The sequence below is a fragment of the Lycorma delicatula genome, chromosome 13 (assembly GCF_047948215.1).
Source record: "Lycorma delicatula isolate Av1 chromosome 13, ASM4794821v1, whole genome shotgun sequence".
In the NCBI taxonomy this organism is placed as follows: domain Eukaryota; kingdom Metazoa; phylum Arthropoda; class Insecta; order Hemiptera; family Fulgoridae; genus Lycorma; species Lycorma delicatula.
The window spans coordinates 26,890,569-26,903,956 of NC_134467.1; the positions used below are offsets into that span (position 1 = coordinate 26,890,569).

Consider the following 13,388-nt stretch of genomic DNA (forward strand, 5'->3'; position numbering starts at 1 on the left):
TTTATAAAAATGAAATCTTAATATCACATTTTTTTAATTCAGTAATTAATTAAATACAAATGACAGCGGTCAACAGTTTTACATGTAAATCTATATTGGATATTTATAAAAAAAAAACAAAAAAAAAACAACCAAAAACTTGAGCTTATGTCATATGTGTGTGTGCGCGCGGCCACGTGTGTGAGCGCTTATGTAGGATGAATAGAACGTAGTTTTGTTTTTTATTTTTTTTTATAATCTCATTTTTAATGCAAAAGATAAATTAGTTATTCCGTATAAGGAACCGCTTGTTTTGTTGAATAGATTTTTTTTTCTTATCTCTCTTTTTTGATTTCCTTTACGTTGACTTATTTATAACGCTTTTTCTTAGTTCAATTTATGTTTTAATATATTATATATTTTTTGAATATTTTCTCCCTCCCTTTTAACTAAATTATTGTTTTAAGATAAAATAAATTTATATAAAAAAAAAAAATATTAAAATAAAATGATGGAATGAACTACTACTGTATATTATGACCTATATATCTCTATTGTGTGTTCCTCCCGCAAGATAATTAAAATTATATATATATATATATATATATATATATATATATATATATATATATATATATATATATATATATATAAACACTATTGTAAAAAAATCATTTAACATAAGAGAAATGTGAAATAATTAAAATGATCGGAAATGTACTAGACTATTTAATAAATGATTGGATACGGCACGACCACTCCTTAACGTCAAATTTGTGGTTCTGTTTATAATATATAATATTATTACTGGAGATTTCAGATTATCATATATTTCATAAATAAAATAATTATTTTATGTAAATATCCGGAAAATAGGTCGAATTCTCACCAGTTTAGTTATGGTGTGGGAGGGAGTATATTTAATGATACTTGTAATTACATATTATATTGTACAGGATGCCCCATATAAAACGCAACCCACCCTTATATTGGTAGGTATTGAAATAATAAAAATGCATGTGTAAATGTAAATGTAATTTTTATTATTACCATCCATTACCTTACATTTAGAGTAAATGTTGGAAGTGGCCGCCATCTTCTTGAATACAAGCTTTAATTCTTTTAACAGCGTTTCTTGCAACTTTTTTCAAAGTTTGTGGCTGGATATTTAATACAGCTTGTTCAATATTGATTTTCAATCGTTCAAGGGTTCGTAGTTTGTTGCTGTAGGTTTTTTCTTTGAGGTAACCCCTTAGAAAAAAATCCGCCGCAGTCAAATCTGGAGATCTTGGTGGCCACAAACCTCGACCGATAACAAGATTACCGAAGAATTCCTCGACGAAATCAGAAGTTGAACCTGCGTAGTGCGATGTCGCACCGTCATGTTGTAGCCGTCATGTTGTAGTCTGTCTTCCTCTTCCAAGAGTGCGATGAACCGAAATAAAATATTCTGATATCGTTCTGCATTAATAGTGTACTCGAAAAAAATAGGACCGATTATTTTCTTCCGCGATATCGCGCACCACACGCCCAAGTTCTGCAGGTGTAATTGTTTTTTGTGATAAACGTGGGGATTTTCAGCGCTCCAAATTCTACTGTTTTGGCTGTTTACGTAGCCATCCAAATGAAACCTTGCTTCATCTGTGAAAAATAACGAATCCGCAACATTAATTCCCTCGCGCAGAAATCGACGGAACCGTTGACAATATTGTAGCCGTTTTTCTTTGTCGGGCTAAAGAAGTCAATGTACCGTTTGAATGCGATAAGGTCGTAATTGTAATCGTTTGGTCGCCCGATGAACGGTTGATTTAGACAAATTAATTTCAGCAGACAAACGTCTGATCGATTTATTTGGCGAGGCGAGTAATCGGTCTTTGATTTCAGCGACTGTATCTGTATTCAACACTGACGCAGATCTTTTGTGTTCCTTGTTATTAACAGACCCGTTCTCTCTAAATTTTGCAACTTACCTTAATACTGATGTTTGTTAGGAGCTGGTTTATCTGGGTACTTATGGCGAAACAAATCTTGCACTGCAACCGCTGATTTCGTACTGTAGTACGACTCGACAATGAAAAGACGTTCATCTAGCGAAAACACCATCTTGTCTCTAGCGATACACTGAACGTTATGATTGCATTGTTGTTACTATCGGTAGTGTTCTACTGTGTCGCCGCGATGTTCAGATGTTGGACGAGTCCATTTCAGTAACCAGTAGTAGAATAAGTTTGACTTTTGAAATTTCATGGACGAGTGATTGATGGGTTGCCTTTTATATGGGACACCCTGTACTATTAAAAACTGCTGTATTATTTATTTATTTTTTGGTTGATGAATTAAATAGAAGTTTCTGAAGCTGGTTCTTGAAATATGGAATTTTGTACCGTATGTAAAATGATTTGTATAACTGGTATTCGAATCCAGGATCTTCAGATTAAAGTCCGAGAGGCCACCTTTCCACCATGAATATCGGCAGAATGGTATGATTAATTTTTTTGAGTTTTATTAAAGATTTTATTTTCCTTTCGTTAGTACCTCGTTAAACGTAAAAATAAGACATTACAACACAATAATTAAACTGGAAAGTTTTTACGTATAAATATTATTGTTTAAACCTAAGTACCAAAAAAGGAATAGATAAATAATTTAAAAAAAAACTCTAGGATCCACAAAAAGAGAATAACACATAAAAAAAAAAACCTGATCGTGGCGGAATAGTAGCATCTCAGCCTTTCATCCGAGAGGTCCCGGGTTCGACACCCGGTTACGCATGGAATTTTTCATATGCAATAAAATCCCGTATCTATATTCTGATTGGTTTCAAATCTTCTATAATGAATTAATAACCAAACAAAAAAATAATTCCCAAATATTGAAATCACAAAAAACAAAATTTTTTTGATTTGATAAGAAAAAAATCTTTTTATCTAAACGGAAAAAATTACTCGTAAAATTAATATTTTACGGGAAAGTTTTAAGAAGGGATAAAGAAAATATTTCATTTCTTAAAAAAAAAACAAAAAAAAAACGGGTATGGCTGTGTAGGGGCGCACTGCCGTTGGTTTAACGTGAAACATTACAGATTTTGGATGAAGTTCCTCTGAGCTACAGACCTACCAATGGGATGGTCATTATCGAATTTTTTTTTTTAAACTGAAACTATCCAATGGGAAATTTTAGTTCCTTGATTTGGCCAACTCTACAGATAAATCGGTCGGTCTATATATCGGCGAGTCACATTTAGTGTATCGGATCGAAATAAAAACTAGACATTGACTGCATATTAAATGTAATTTTTACATAAAAAAGACACTAAATGGTACATGATATTTATTTCGACTAATATTCAACGAAAATTTTGTTTAACATCGGTCTGTGATATAAGAAGTAAGAGACACAAAGCATAATAAGCAGCGGTAGAGGTGCTCGCGTCCCCGGCATCGTTCACTGAGCGTGCCGTGCCAGCTTTGCAACGCTCCCGAAACAGTTTCGCTTGCACCGGACATTGGATTACCTGTCCGTGGCCCATAACACCTTCCCTTTCCAAAGATATGCATAATTTATATTTTCGGCTGGCTTTTGCGCGGGCAGAGCCTAAAATATTGAATTTTTATATTTTTTATACACAAATATTGTACAGAATACACTTATTATTACTTAAATCGATTTGTCTAGAAAAATTCTAAACACAAACACACGAATCACGTCTAAGTCGTGACCTTGACTGAATGAAAATGAGCGAGAGCGTCAGTTTTAGCCAATCTGAGTTGTTCTCTCTCCCCTCAAAACCTCTCACCAGTGACGCAAACTCAAAGTCGTATCGGCGAGTTGATTATGTAAGTTATAAAATGATACTACATGAGATTAATAGTTAGGTAGTTATTAAGACCTTTTCGTTACGCTACAAATTTCTGTTCTGGTACCTATATGTTTCGAGGTGATTTTAAAGACGTTTCACGTAAAAAACAGAAAAACTGAATTAACTTGATTATCAAAAGTCGTAAAAGAAATAATTTTTTTTTAAATATAAAAAAATTAGGAGTTTTCTAATTTAAAATCAATAAAAATTACGAATTTAGATTCATTGATTAGAAGATAAAAATATATGTTACAGTGAAGTGAAGAAATATTTTTTAAAAAACCACGAGAATAAGGTGTAATAAAAATTTTACCGCGATTTATATTACCCAAATCGAAAAAAAAAAATTAATTTTATGGCTTATATATTCTGAAAAATTTTATTATTGTATTTTAATTTAGTGTTAATCAAAATTATTCTTTAAGTTTAAACGCTTATCATCGTTCCAACGCATGCGTTTGTACTCTTAATCTTTGTGATAAATAAAAGTGCGTAGACTGTAAAGGTACTCATCCGATATATATATATATATATATATATATAATGATATTACTTCAAAAGAAAACTGTAAAAACTTCATGTTAAAAAATAAAAAAATATATAAAAACAGGAATTTTAAATGTTCCTTTTAACTAAAGTACGTTAATAAAGATTACTTAAGATTTCCAGATAATTTGTTAATTTTTTTTTGTTTTATTCAACGTTTTATAGCCTGTTAAAATACTATTTCTTTTAAATAAAAAAAAAAAACTATTTCTCTATGAACACGGTTAAATATAAATTTGAATAATTTCTCTATTATTATTATTATTCAAGAAATAAATTATATTTATTTCTAAGTAGCAGACCCGGCAATGCTTCGCCAATTGCTAGATTTGAATAATATATATATATATATATATATATATATATATATATAGATTAAATGAACACATTTGAAAGTTTGATAAAACATTAACAAAATGAACATTACAGAATTTCATAAAATTTAACCTTTCCCTTTTTCCCATTTTTCTATTTCAATTTTCCCTTTCTCCCTTTCCTTTCATTTTTTTCACATTCCCTTTCCCAATTTCCCCTGTTCCTCCATTACCTATCTTTCCACCACTTCTCTTTATCTTGTTTCTCTCCCTTTCCTCATTTCCCTTTCCATTTCCTTTTCCCCATTTTTTGCCTTTTACCTTCTCGAATATCCCTTTTCTGATTTTTCCCTTTCTCCCTTTTTCCCCGCGTGTAAATCGATCCACTAATTTTTTAGTCTATAGTGGACTAGAGTGGTCCAAATAGATCAAATTTTTTATCGAAAAACGTGCACCTCCTGATTTAAAAGTACTCTCAAAAACAAAATTTTTAACGCGTTGATGAACCCTTTCCATTCGAAAAAAGTCATCCCCCATTCCACTTGAATTTTAAAGTGGATTTAACATGGGTTTTAGGTTACTTTCAAGTCGTTACGATATAGCGCTTGCATGTTTCATCACAAAACTTCAAAAATAACGTATATAAGGGTTTTTGGGGTCGGAGAACACGAATTTGAAGTCAAAAACTTATTTTGGCACATTGTAACTGTCAATCAATTGACAACTAGCGTTTTTATGTATAAAAATCAATGGTAGACATTACAAATAGAGTTAATAAGGGTTTTCGAGGTCGGAGAACACGAATTTTAAGTTAAAAACTTATTTTGACAAGTTAAAACTGTCAAAATCGCTGCCAATTAATTGACAACTAGCTTTTTTATGTAGAATAATCAATGTTAGACATTACAAACAACGTTAATTAGGGGTTTTGGGGTCGGAGAACACGAATTTGAAGTGAAAAAAAATTGTTTTGACACATTAAAACTGTTGAAGTCGTAGTCAATTAAAAAAAATCTGAAGGATAAATTCAAAAAGATCAACTCTCATTTTATTTTAAAAATTTTATATTCATGTATATAATTATTCAAATAATGTTGTTAAAATTTTACGATTTCTATTTCTATTATTATATTACATTACATATGTAATGTAATTATATACATTTGGATTTTTTTTGCGATGATCATTTACAATTTGTAGTATATATTGCAATTGACTTTCATCTCTAGTGAATTTACATCTAAATTCTTTCACCAACTTAACCGTTCTTTCTGAGCAGTCATTGACGACCTTTAGATTTTTAACACGATTCAAAGCAGCCAAATAATCTTCGTTTTCGCTCCACTTACACGGATCAATTTCTAGAAAGCTAGTCGCAAGTTCGAATCGTTTAAAAAAATTCAAGGACTCCGTGTTGAAAAAAAAGTCGATTTCTTTGTTTAACAATTCGTTATCATTTTTAGTTTCGTAGCGTTTCGTGTGAGCAGGTTCGTTATCATAATCACAATCATCATCGTGTCGCAGATAATAAATTTTCGTAAGTTTCACCCGAAATTGCTAGTTTTTCAACCATTTTCAGTTTTAATTCGGTTGAGATGTCTTCATCAAAAAGAGCTAGCGTACCTAGCCAAAATGAGTTTTTTTACTTCAAATTCGTGTTCTCCGACCCCAAAAACCCTTATATACGTTATTTTTGAAGTTTTCTGATGAAACATGCTAGCGCTATATCGTCACGACTTGAAAATAACCTAAAACCTATTAAAACCCTTGTTAAATCCCCTTTAAAATTCAAGTGGAGTGGGGGATGACTTTTTCGAACGGAAAGGGTTTATCAACGCGTCAAAAATTTTGTTTTTGAGAGTACCTTTAAATCAGGGGGTTCACGTTTTTCGACAATGTATAGCGTGTGTTGCTTTTAAATCCAATAGATAGCGTTGTTTTTCTTTTAAAAATCATGTTTTTACGTGTTACAGGTGTAACATCTTAGGTATACAAATAGTAATTGTATAAAAACACGCGCATAATCGAATGCAATGTTGTATCAAAATTTCGGAACAATCGATGAAGAAATTTCGGAGATTTAAGATTTTGAATAAACGAACATTTACATTTTTATTTATATAGATATTTTAAATCAATCTGTTAAAACGTTTTTTTTTTTTTTTTTTTTTTTTTTTTTAACGAAGGAAAATAATCGCTGCTTACAAATTTATAAGTGTAAAATCCACCTTAATACATAAAATTAACGGTTTATACAATTTTCACCGACTTTTCGAAGAAAAGTACGGCATTACATTCGATCGCACGGTGGAAGTGGGGATAAAAATGACTTTTGTTTACGTTTTTTAAGTATGAGGAATACGAAAATATCATTCATTTAAATTAGGGTTTCTTAATGTACTATATATCAAATTTTATGGCTCGAAAAACTGCAAAAATATTTTATCAATTTCATTGCAATTTAAATGTGCTGTAGTTGTGAATTTGAAGTTATGCATGTAAAAATTTGATGAATATTGATTGAGTTGTTCTTCAGTTAAGTTTAATTTAAGATCGAAAACCTTTAAGAGAGGCAAATTATAAGCGTGGTTCGTTATGATGCTGCAAGTTAGAACACTGGCATTTCTTTATCTACAATTTCTATTATTAATAATATTAAAAGAATTTAAAAAAAAATAACAACCAAAATAAATTAATAAAGAGTCAGTCTTCTTACGCGGAATTTCACAAGGATTTTAAAAAAATATATAATTAACATATTCTGTAACTGTTTTAATGAAGATTTTAGCACGGTCTTTCGTTGGGCTACCGGTATTAGAACGGGAGACTTCCAGATGAAAGGCTAAGACGCTACCATTCCGCCACAGATACGGTGGATTTATTTATTTTTCCCCGGATATTCAAAGCTTATCTCTTTTTGCTTTAAAAATTAATCCTACAGATTTTAACGACTAGAAAATATAATAAGAAATAAAATTAAAAACAAATTACATTACGGAACAGTAATAGTTTCAATCACAGTACTTTGAAATAAGTGTAAAAAAAAATTCATGACACCGACCGGGAATCGAACCCGGGTTTCTCTACTTGAATATTAAGCGGGCTTTCTTCCAATTGAACCACCTGTCCTAGTGGACATGTTTAAATAAATTTATATCAGGCAAATAACGAACACTCTTAATGATAATGATTACGAAGGCATGCGTAGGTATGATGAGAGTGTAAACTTAACGAATAATTTCGGTTAACAATATTAAAATACAAAAAATAAGGTTTTTCAGAATATATAATCCATTAAATTTGTTTTTCTTTCGATTTGGTTACTGAACGGCTACGTATATAAACAAAATAATTGATACTGGAGGAACTCTGAAAATCCGTAACAGTTACATGAGAAACCGTTGTATAATCTGAAGGTCACAATGTGGTGAGAAATTTCATTATCTAGTATTATTAACCCGTAATGTTTTACAAGACGATGAAGGAAATGCTACAACCGTCATACAACATTTTGATTTCTACAAATTACGTTGTTCTAGCAAGACGGTGCTACAAGTAAATCCCCTTATGCATCTACTACTACTTTCAGTGAACGTTTTTCATATAACTATATCATATCTACGTAAATATGAAGACATCTTTTGGCCGTTTAGATATTTTCAGTTACCAAATACCGGATTTATTTCGTTGGGGTTTTCTCAAGAATAAAATATTTGTCAAATGACTGCAAACGTTGGCGGAACAAAAAAATTGTACGCATTACATTGGTGGGTAACAGAAAATTTTCGATTAAGACGTACGTTCTATAAATAATTTTGTTTTTTACTTCATTGTGCGAAATAAAGGAAGTACTGTGATCGCCAAAAATTTCGGTTTCCAAATTTCAACGGAAATATCCATTTTGACCATCATTGAATCCATTTTGGCTAATTTTGACTAGTAAAAAAATCTTTAAATTTTTCTCTAAATTTATAAAGATAAATAAATCATATTATTTTATGGATATCTTCGTAGCAAAGTTGTAGCATCTCTACCATTCATTCCGAAGGTTCTGGATTAGATTTCCGGTCAGATTTGATGTTTTCCATAAGATACAATATTAATTTCTAATTCCTCTATTGTGATCGCGAAAAATTTCGGTTTTCAGTTTCAACGGAAATATTCATTTTGACCATCCCTGAATCCATTTTGGGTAGTTTCGACGTAACATCTGTACGTACATATGCATCTCGCTAAACTCAAAAATGATTACCCGTAGGATAATGAAATTTTGGATTTAGGATTGTTGTAACATCTAGTTGTGCACCTTCACTTTTCATTGTAATCGACTGAACCAAAAAAGCCCAAAATCCAATTTGGATTTTGGACTTTTTCATAATTGCAGTAATAAGTTGTCATTGAGAGCTTTTCAACGATATATCATAAGTGGTACTTATTTTCATTGGTTCCAGAGTTATAGCCAAGTAAAATTTTATTTAATGAAATTTTTGGATCTTACAAGGGGAAGGGTTCAAATCCGAATTCATCTCCTTTTTTTAATTTAAATATATTGATCTATTAATAATTATTAACCTCTGATTGTAAACAAAAAATTACAATAAATAATAATTCAATAATAACAATTAAAAAAAAATCAGAAGTTATTAGTGAAATAAAATTTTATGCGCTTTTCATTTAAAAAGAAATGTTTAAATGTAATTTAATAGGCGTACAAGGAAGTCATGTGGTGTCCACATCAGATTTTTTAAGGACTGTATTATATTATTTATTTAATTGTTATTATTAAAAATATATATACATTTATAAAAAATGACTATTTTTTTTTTTTTTTTAATATAATAAATGTTTATAATTTTTTTTTCCAGGGACAGATGAATTTTCTTTCAACTAAAAAAGAAAAAAAAATTAAATTCTAAAAAAGAATCTAGGTTTTTTTTTTATGTATACGTTGAACTTTTTCAGGGTTTAAGTAATTTGTAAAACATTGAAAATAAATTCCTGAAATTTTTTACTATTCTGTATATGTTAGGGAGGAGTAATTTTTAACTTTTAATTTTGGAACCGGTCGAATGTTTAAAGTTACCGGGAGGTTGAAGTATAATTTATAGTACACTTTATAGACATACTAAAAAATATTTTTTTGAATTTTTTTTTAAAATAACTTTTGCAACTAAAAATGATTTTTTTTGTATTTCCTACAGACTGTTTTTTTCGTAAGGACGGTTCTTTTTTTAATTAAAAAGAAATAAAAATTAAGATTTTTTAAAAATCAGTTGGAATTAAAAAAAAAAGATAATTTTTCAATTCTTTAAATTAAAACTGATTAACGTTAGTACCAAATTAAGGTTTGTTTTTTTTTTTTACTTCCCTATCTATATAGCAGTAATAGCTATATAGAAGGGAAAGAATGTAATTGGTCAAAATTGAGCATATCCGGTTTTCTCCGAATCTCGACGAATTGACTCCTAAGAACCCCAGAAAACCATAAAATAACATCGAATTTTCCGCGACAAAATATGCGGAAATTTTCACCAATTTTAACTATAATATTTCTATAATAGGGGGGCATTGATGCTATTAAATTTTCAATTCAAAAAGTCTATGAGTAAGGGATACAGGGGAAAAACAAAATTGTTTCCAGATTTTGCATAATTAAGGTTATACTATTTTTTTTTTTATAATTTTGTGAATATTAATAAACAACTTTTGTAAAAAAATTTGGCTAAATTTCACCCCCACTCATAAAAATAGTTTTAATTATGAAGAGTTAAAAGGGGTGATTTTCAACTCATTTTTTTTAAAATTATTTTTGTGAAAAATTATTAAAAAAAAATCATCTGTTGTACAAAAGGTTTTTTTTTGCTAAATTACACTCCCATTACAAAAAAAAAATAGTAATTTTAAAACGTTGTAGAAGGCAGTACAATGGGTGTTTTTCGTTGCAGTTTTTTCTATTAGCACCTCGTTGGATCAAAGCGGGGTCTTAACCCAGTCTTAATCCACCCTTACACACCCCACATCCCGGTAATAGCGGCCGGACTACTGATGTAGTCGTCCACTATGTTGTGACGTCACAGGTGACTGGTAAAATTAAATAAATAAATAATATTTAAAGTATAAAAATTTATTTAAAGTGACCGTTAGTACCACCAGAACAGTGCGAATGAAATCCGGTATCCGCGTGCGGTTTAGTTAAAAATCATAGAATTAAATAAAGGAAAAATATTGTATTTAAATAAAATTATTATTAATATTTTTAATGGTGTGTGTAAGTCGTGCGGCAGAAAAAAACCGCGTGACAAGAAATCCTACAATTGTTTTGTCAGCTTTTAATCTGAAGTTGACATTAATTTAGTTAAATAATATTGTTATTTTAAAGACTTATTACTATTTATTAAATTATTATTAAAAAAATATATATATGTTTAAAAAAAGGGTTAATTTTTTTTTTAAATTATAATTTTTTTTTTTCAGGGACAGGTGAATTTTCTTTCAAAATAATGAAAAGTTATTCTCTTTTGAAAAGAACTTTAATTAATGTTTTGAATTATCTATAATTAAAATGTTTAAAGTACAAAGCATTTTTTAAATGCTTTATAACAATTTAATAATGCTTTTTTGAAAAGCCTTCTTTTTGGGTAAGCATTTAGTTAATAAATAATTTATGCCTATATTTTTATTTATGCTTTTTTTCATTTAAAATAATTCTTTAATTTATTTGTAAATAAAAATGTTAAAAACAGTATACTGTATTATACGTCAATTTGTAAACATATTTTGGTAATATATTTAAAAAAAATTAACATAAAATATATTTTAAGTAATTGATTCGTTAACTTTTTTATTTTAAATCTGATTTTTATTAAAAAAATATATATAATACTATGATTTAATATTTTATCTTGATTCTCCCGCTATTATCAATTTGGTTTAAATAAGGAATTTTTCTAACAATTATTTGAATTAATTATTTTAGTAATTACTTGATAATATTATTATTATAAAGGTATAAGAATAAAATGCTGGTAAATATATATTTCAGCCAACGGTACAGAAAAGGGTGATTGAATATTATCAAAACAAATTACTTTTAATTAAATTTAGTTAAATGGTATTATTATAATCTTAAACTGGAATCGAACCAGTGACTTTTTGACTTATAATTTTTTGTTTTATTCTTTGTAAATTTTCAGTAAACTACTCTGGATTTTTTAATGTTTAATAAAATTAAACATTTGAGGTAAATTTGTAATTCATATAGAAAGTTCCGGGTTCAGTCCCGGTCAAACTTAGATTTTTTTATACGTTACCAGATATTATTTATATATTATATTGCAACATTTTGAGTAGAATTTAAGTTTATTTCTTAATTTTTAACTATAATTTTCATTTTTGTATTTATTTAAAAAAATAATAATTTTGAAATATTTAATTTAATAAAAATTATATAAAAATAAACTTACCCTTCGATTTTCATTTGTCCGTCTCGGTTGTGATTGTACAGATGTCGTAGACGTATCAATTTGTGTCGGTGATGGTGAGGCTGCTGGTGATCCGGTCCCGCCTCCGGAGGCAGTAACACCTTGTGATGTCATACTATTAGCTTCACCCATACAATGTGTCACCATTTCACACTTTTAGTTTATAATAAATATATATAAAATTTAAATCACTTTAATTTATATATTTTTTAAAAAAGAAATTATTAACTGAACGGTACCAAAGTTACATCCAATAGTCCGACTCGGGTGAGTGAAGCACCCAGACTGTTCGGTTGCGCGCTCTTTCAAAAGAAGCTGCCGCGATGCCGATACACAGAATGAGTAGTCCACTGGATAGAGAGAGTCTTGGCGTACGATCCACGCGTGCGGGCGCGTGTAGGATTAGATCTAGAGTGGGAGAAGTCGTGTGTACTTTGGTCGTTATGGTGGGGGTATATATCATGCCATGCCACTCACCTGCTGCCGCTGTTCGAAAAAGGCGCATGTATATTGCTTATGCGTGCATGTGGGACGCGGCGAGATCCGTTCGTACTCGACCTTCTCTGTCGCTCGTACACACATACACACACATTTGAAAGAGGAGTTCCTTAGGCAACAGGCTTCTTCTAACGAAGCACTTCTACTTCTCGTAACTTGTCTTACCACCCCTCACTTCATCATCTATCTCTACCGTCTTACCAAACCTTTAACTACCTACGTACCACCCTAGTCCCCTACGAACACTGCTACCTTATCTCGTTCTTCACTTTACCTGTCTGAACCTGTACCGTACCGCAATGTTTTTTCTTTGCTACTTTTTTTCTACCTGCTTGTTGCTTTTAGCCTTTCGTTTATAATAACAACATGGCAAAACCTAAGTGCGTTTCACATACTTTTATTGTTACACTCAATTGAAAAATAAAAATATAAATTTTATACCCAATAACTCTTTTTTTTCAAAGAATTTTACGTTGAAAGATTTTGTTGTTTGTTTGCGTGTTCAGGTACTATAGTATATACACACGCGAATATAAGGTTTCATATATATAAATATATCTTCAGTCATTTGACTGGTTTCTTGCAGCTCTCCAAGATTCCCTATCAAGTACCAGTCTTTTCATTTCGGTATACCTCGTTCATCCTGCATCCCTAACAATTTGTTTTACATATTCTAAACGTTGCCTGCCTACACAATTTACCCCATCTACC

General features: G+C 30.1%; 1 protein-coding gene across 1 annotated transcript in view; it reads right to left on the reverse strand.

The window, feature by feature from the left end:
• The window catches only part of hry (bHLH transcriptional repressor hairy), a 47,528-nt gene extending 35,026 nt beyond the window's left edge, over nt 1-12,502 (reverse strand). The window contains exon 1 of the mRNA XM_075381029.1: nt 12,162-12,502. Within this exon, the coding sequence (XP_075237144.1) occupies nt 12,162-12,326 (165 nt within the window). The 5' untranslated portion in view covers nt 12,327-12,502. The remainder of the gene's footprint in view (nt 1-12,161) is intronic.
• Between the last annotated feature and the right edge of the window lie 886 nt (nt 12,503-13,388).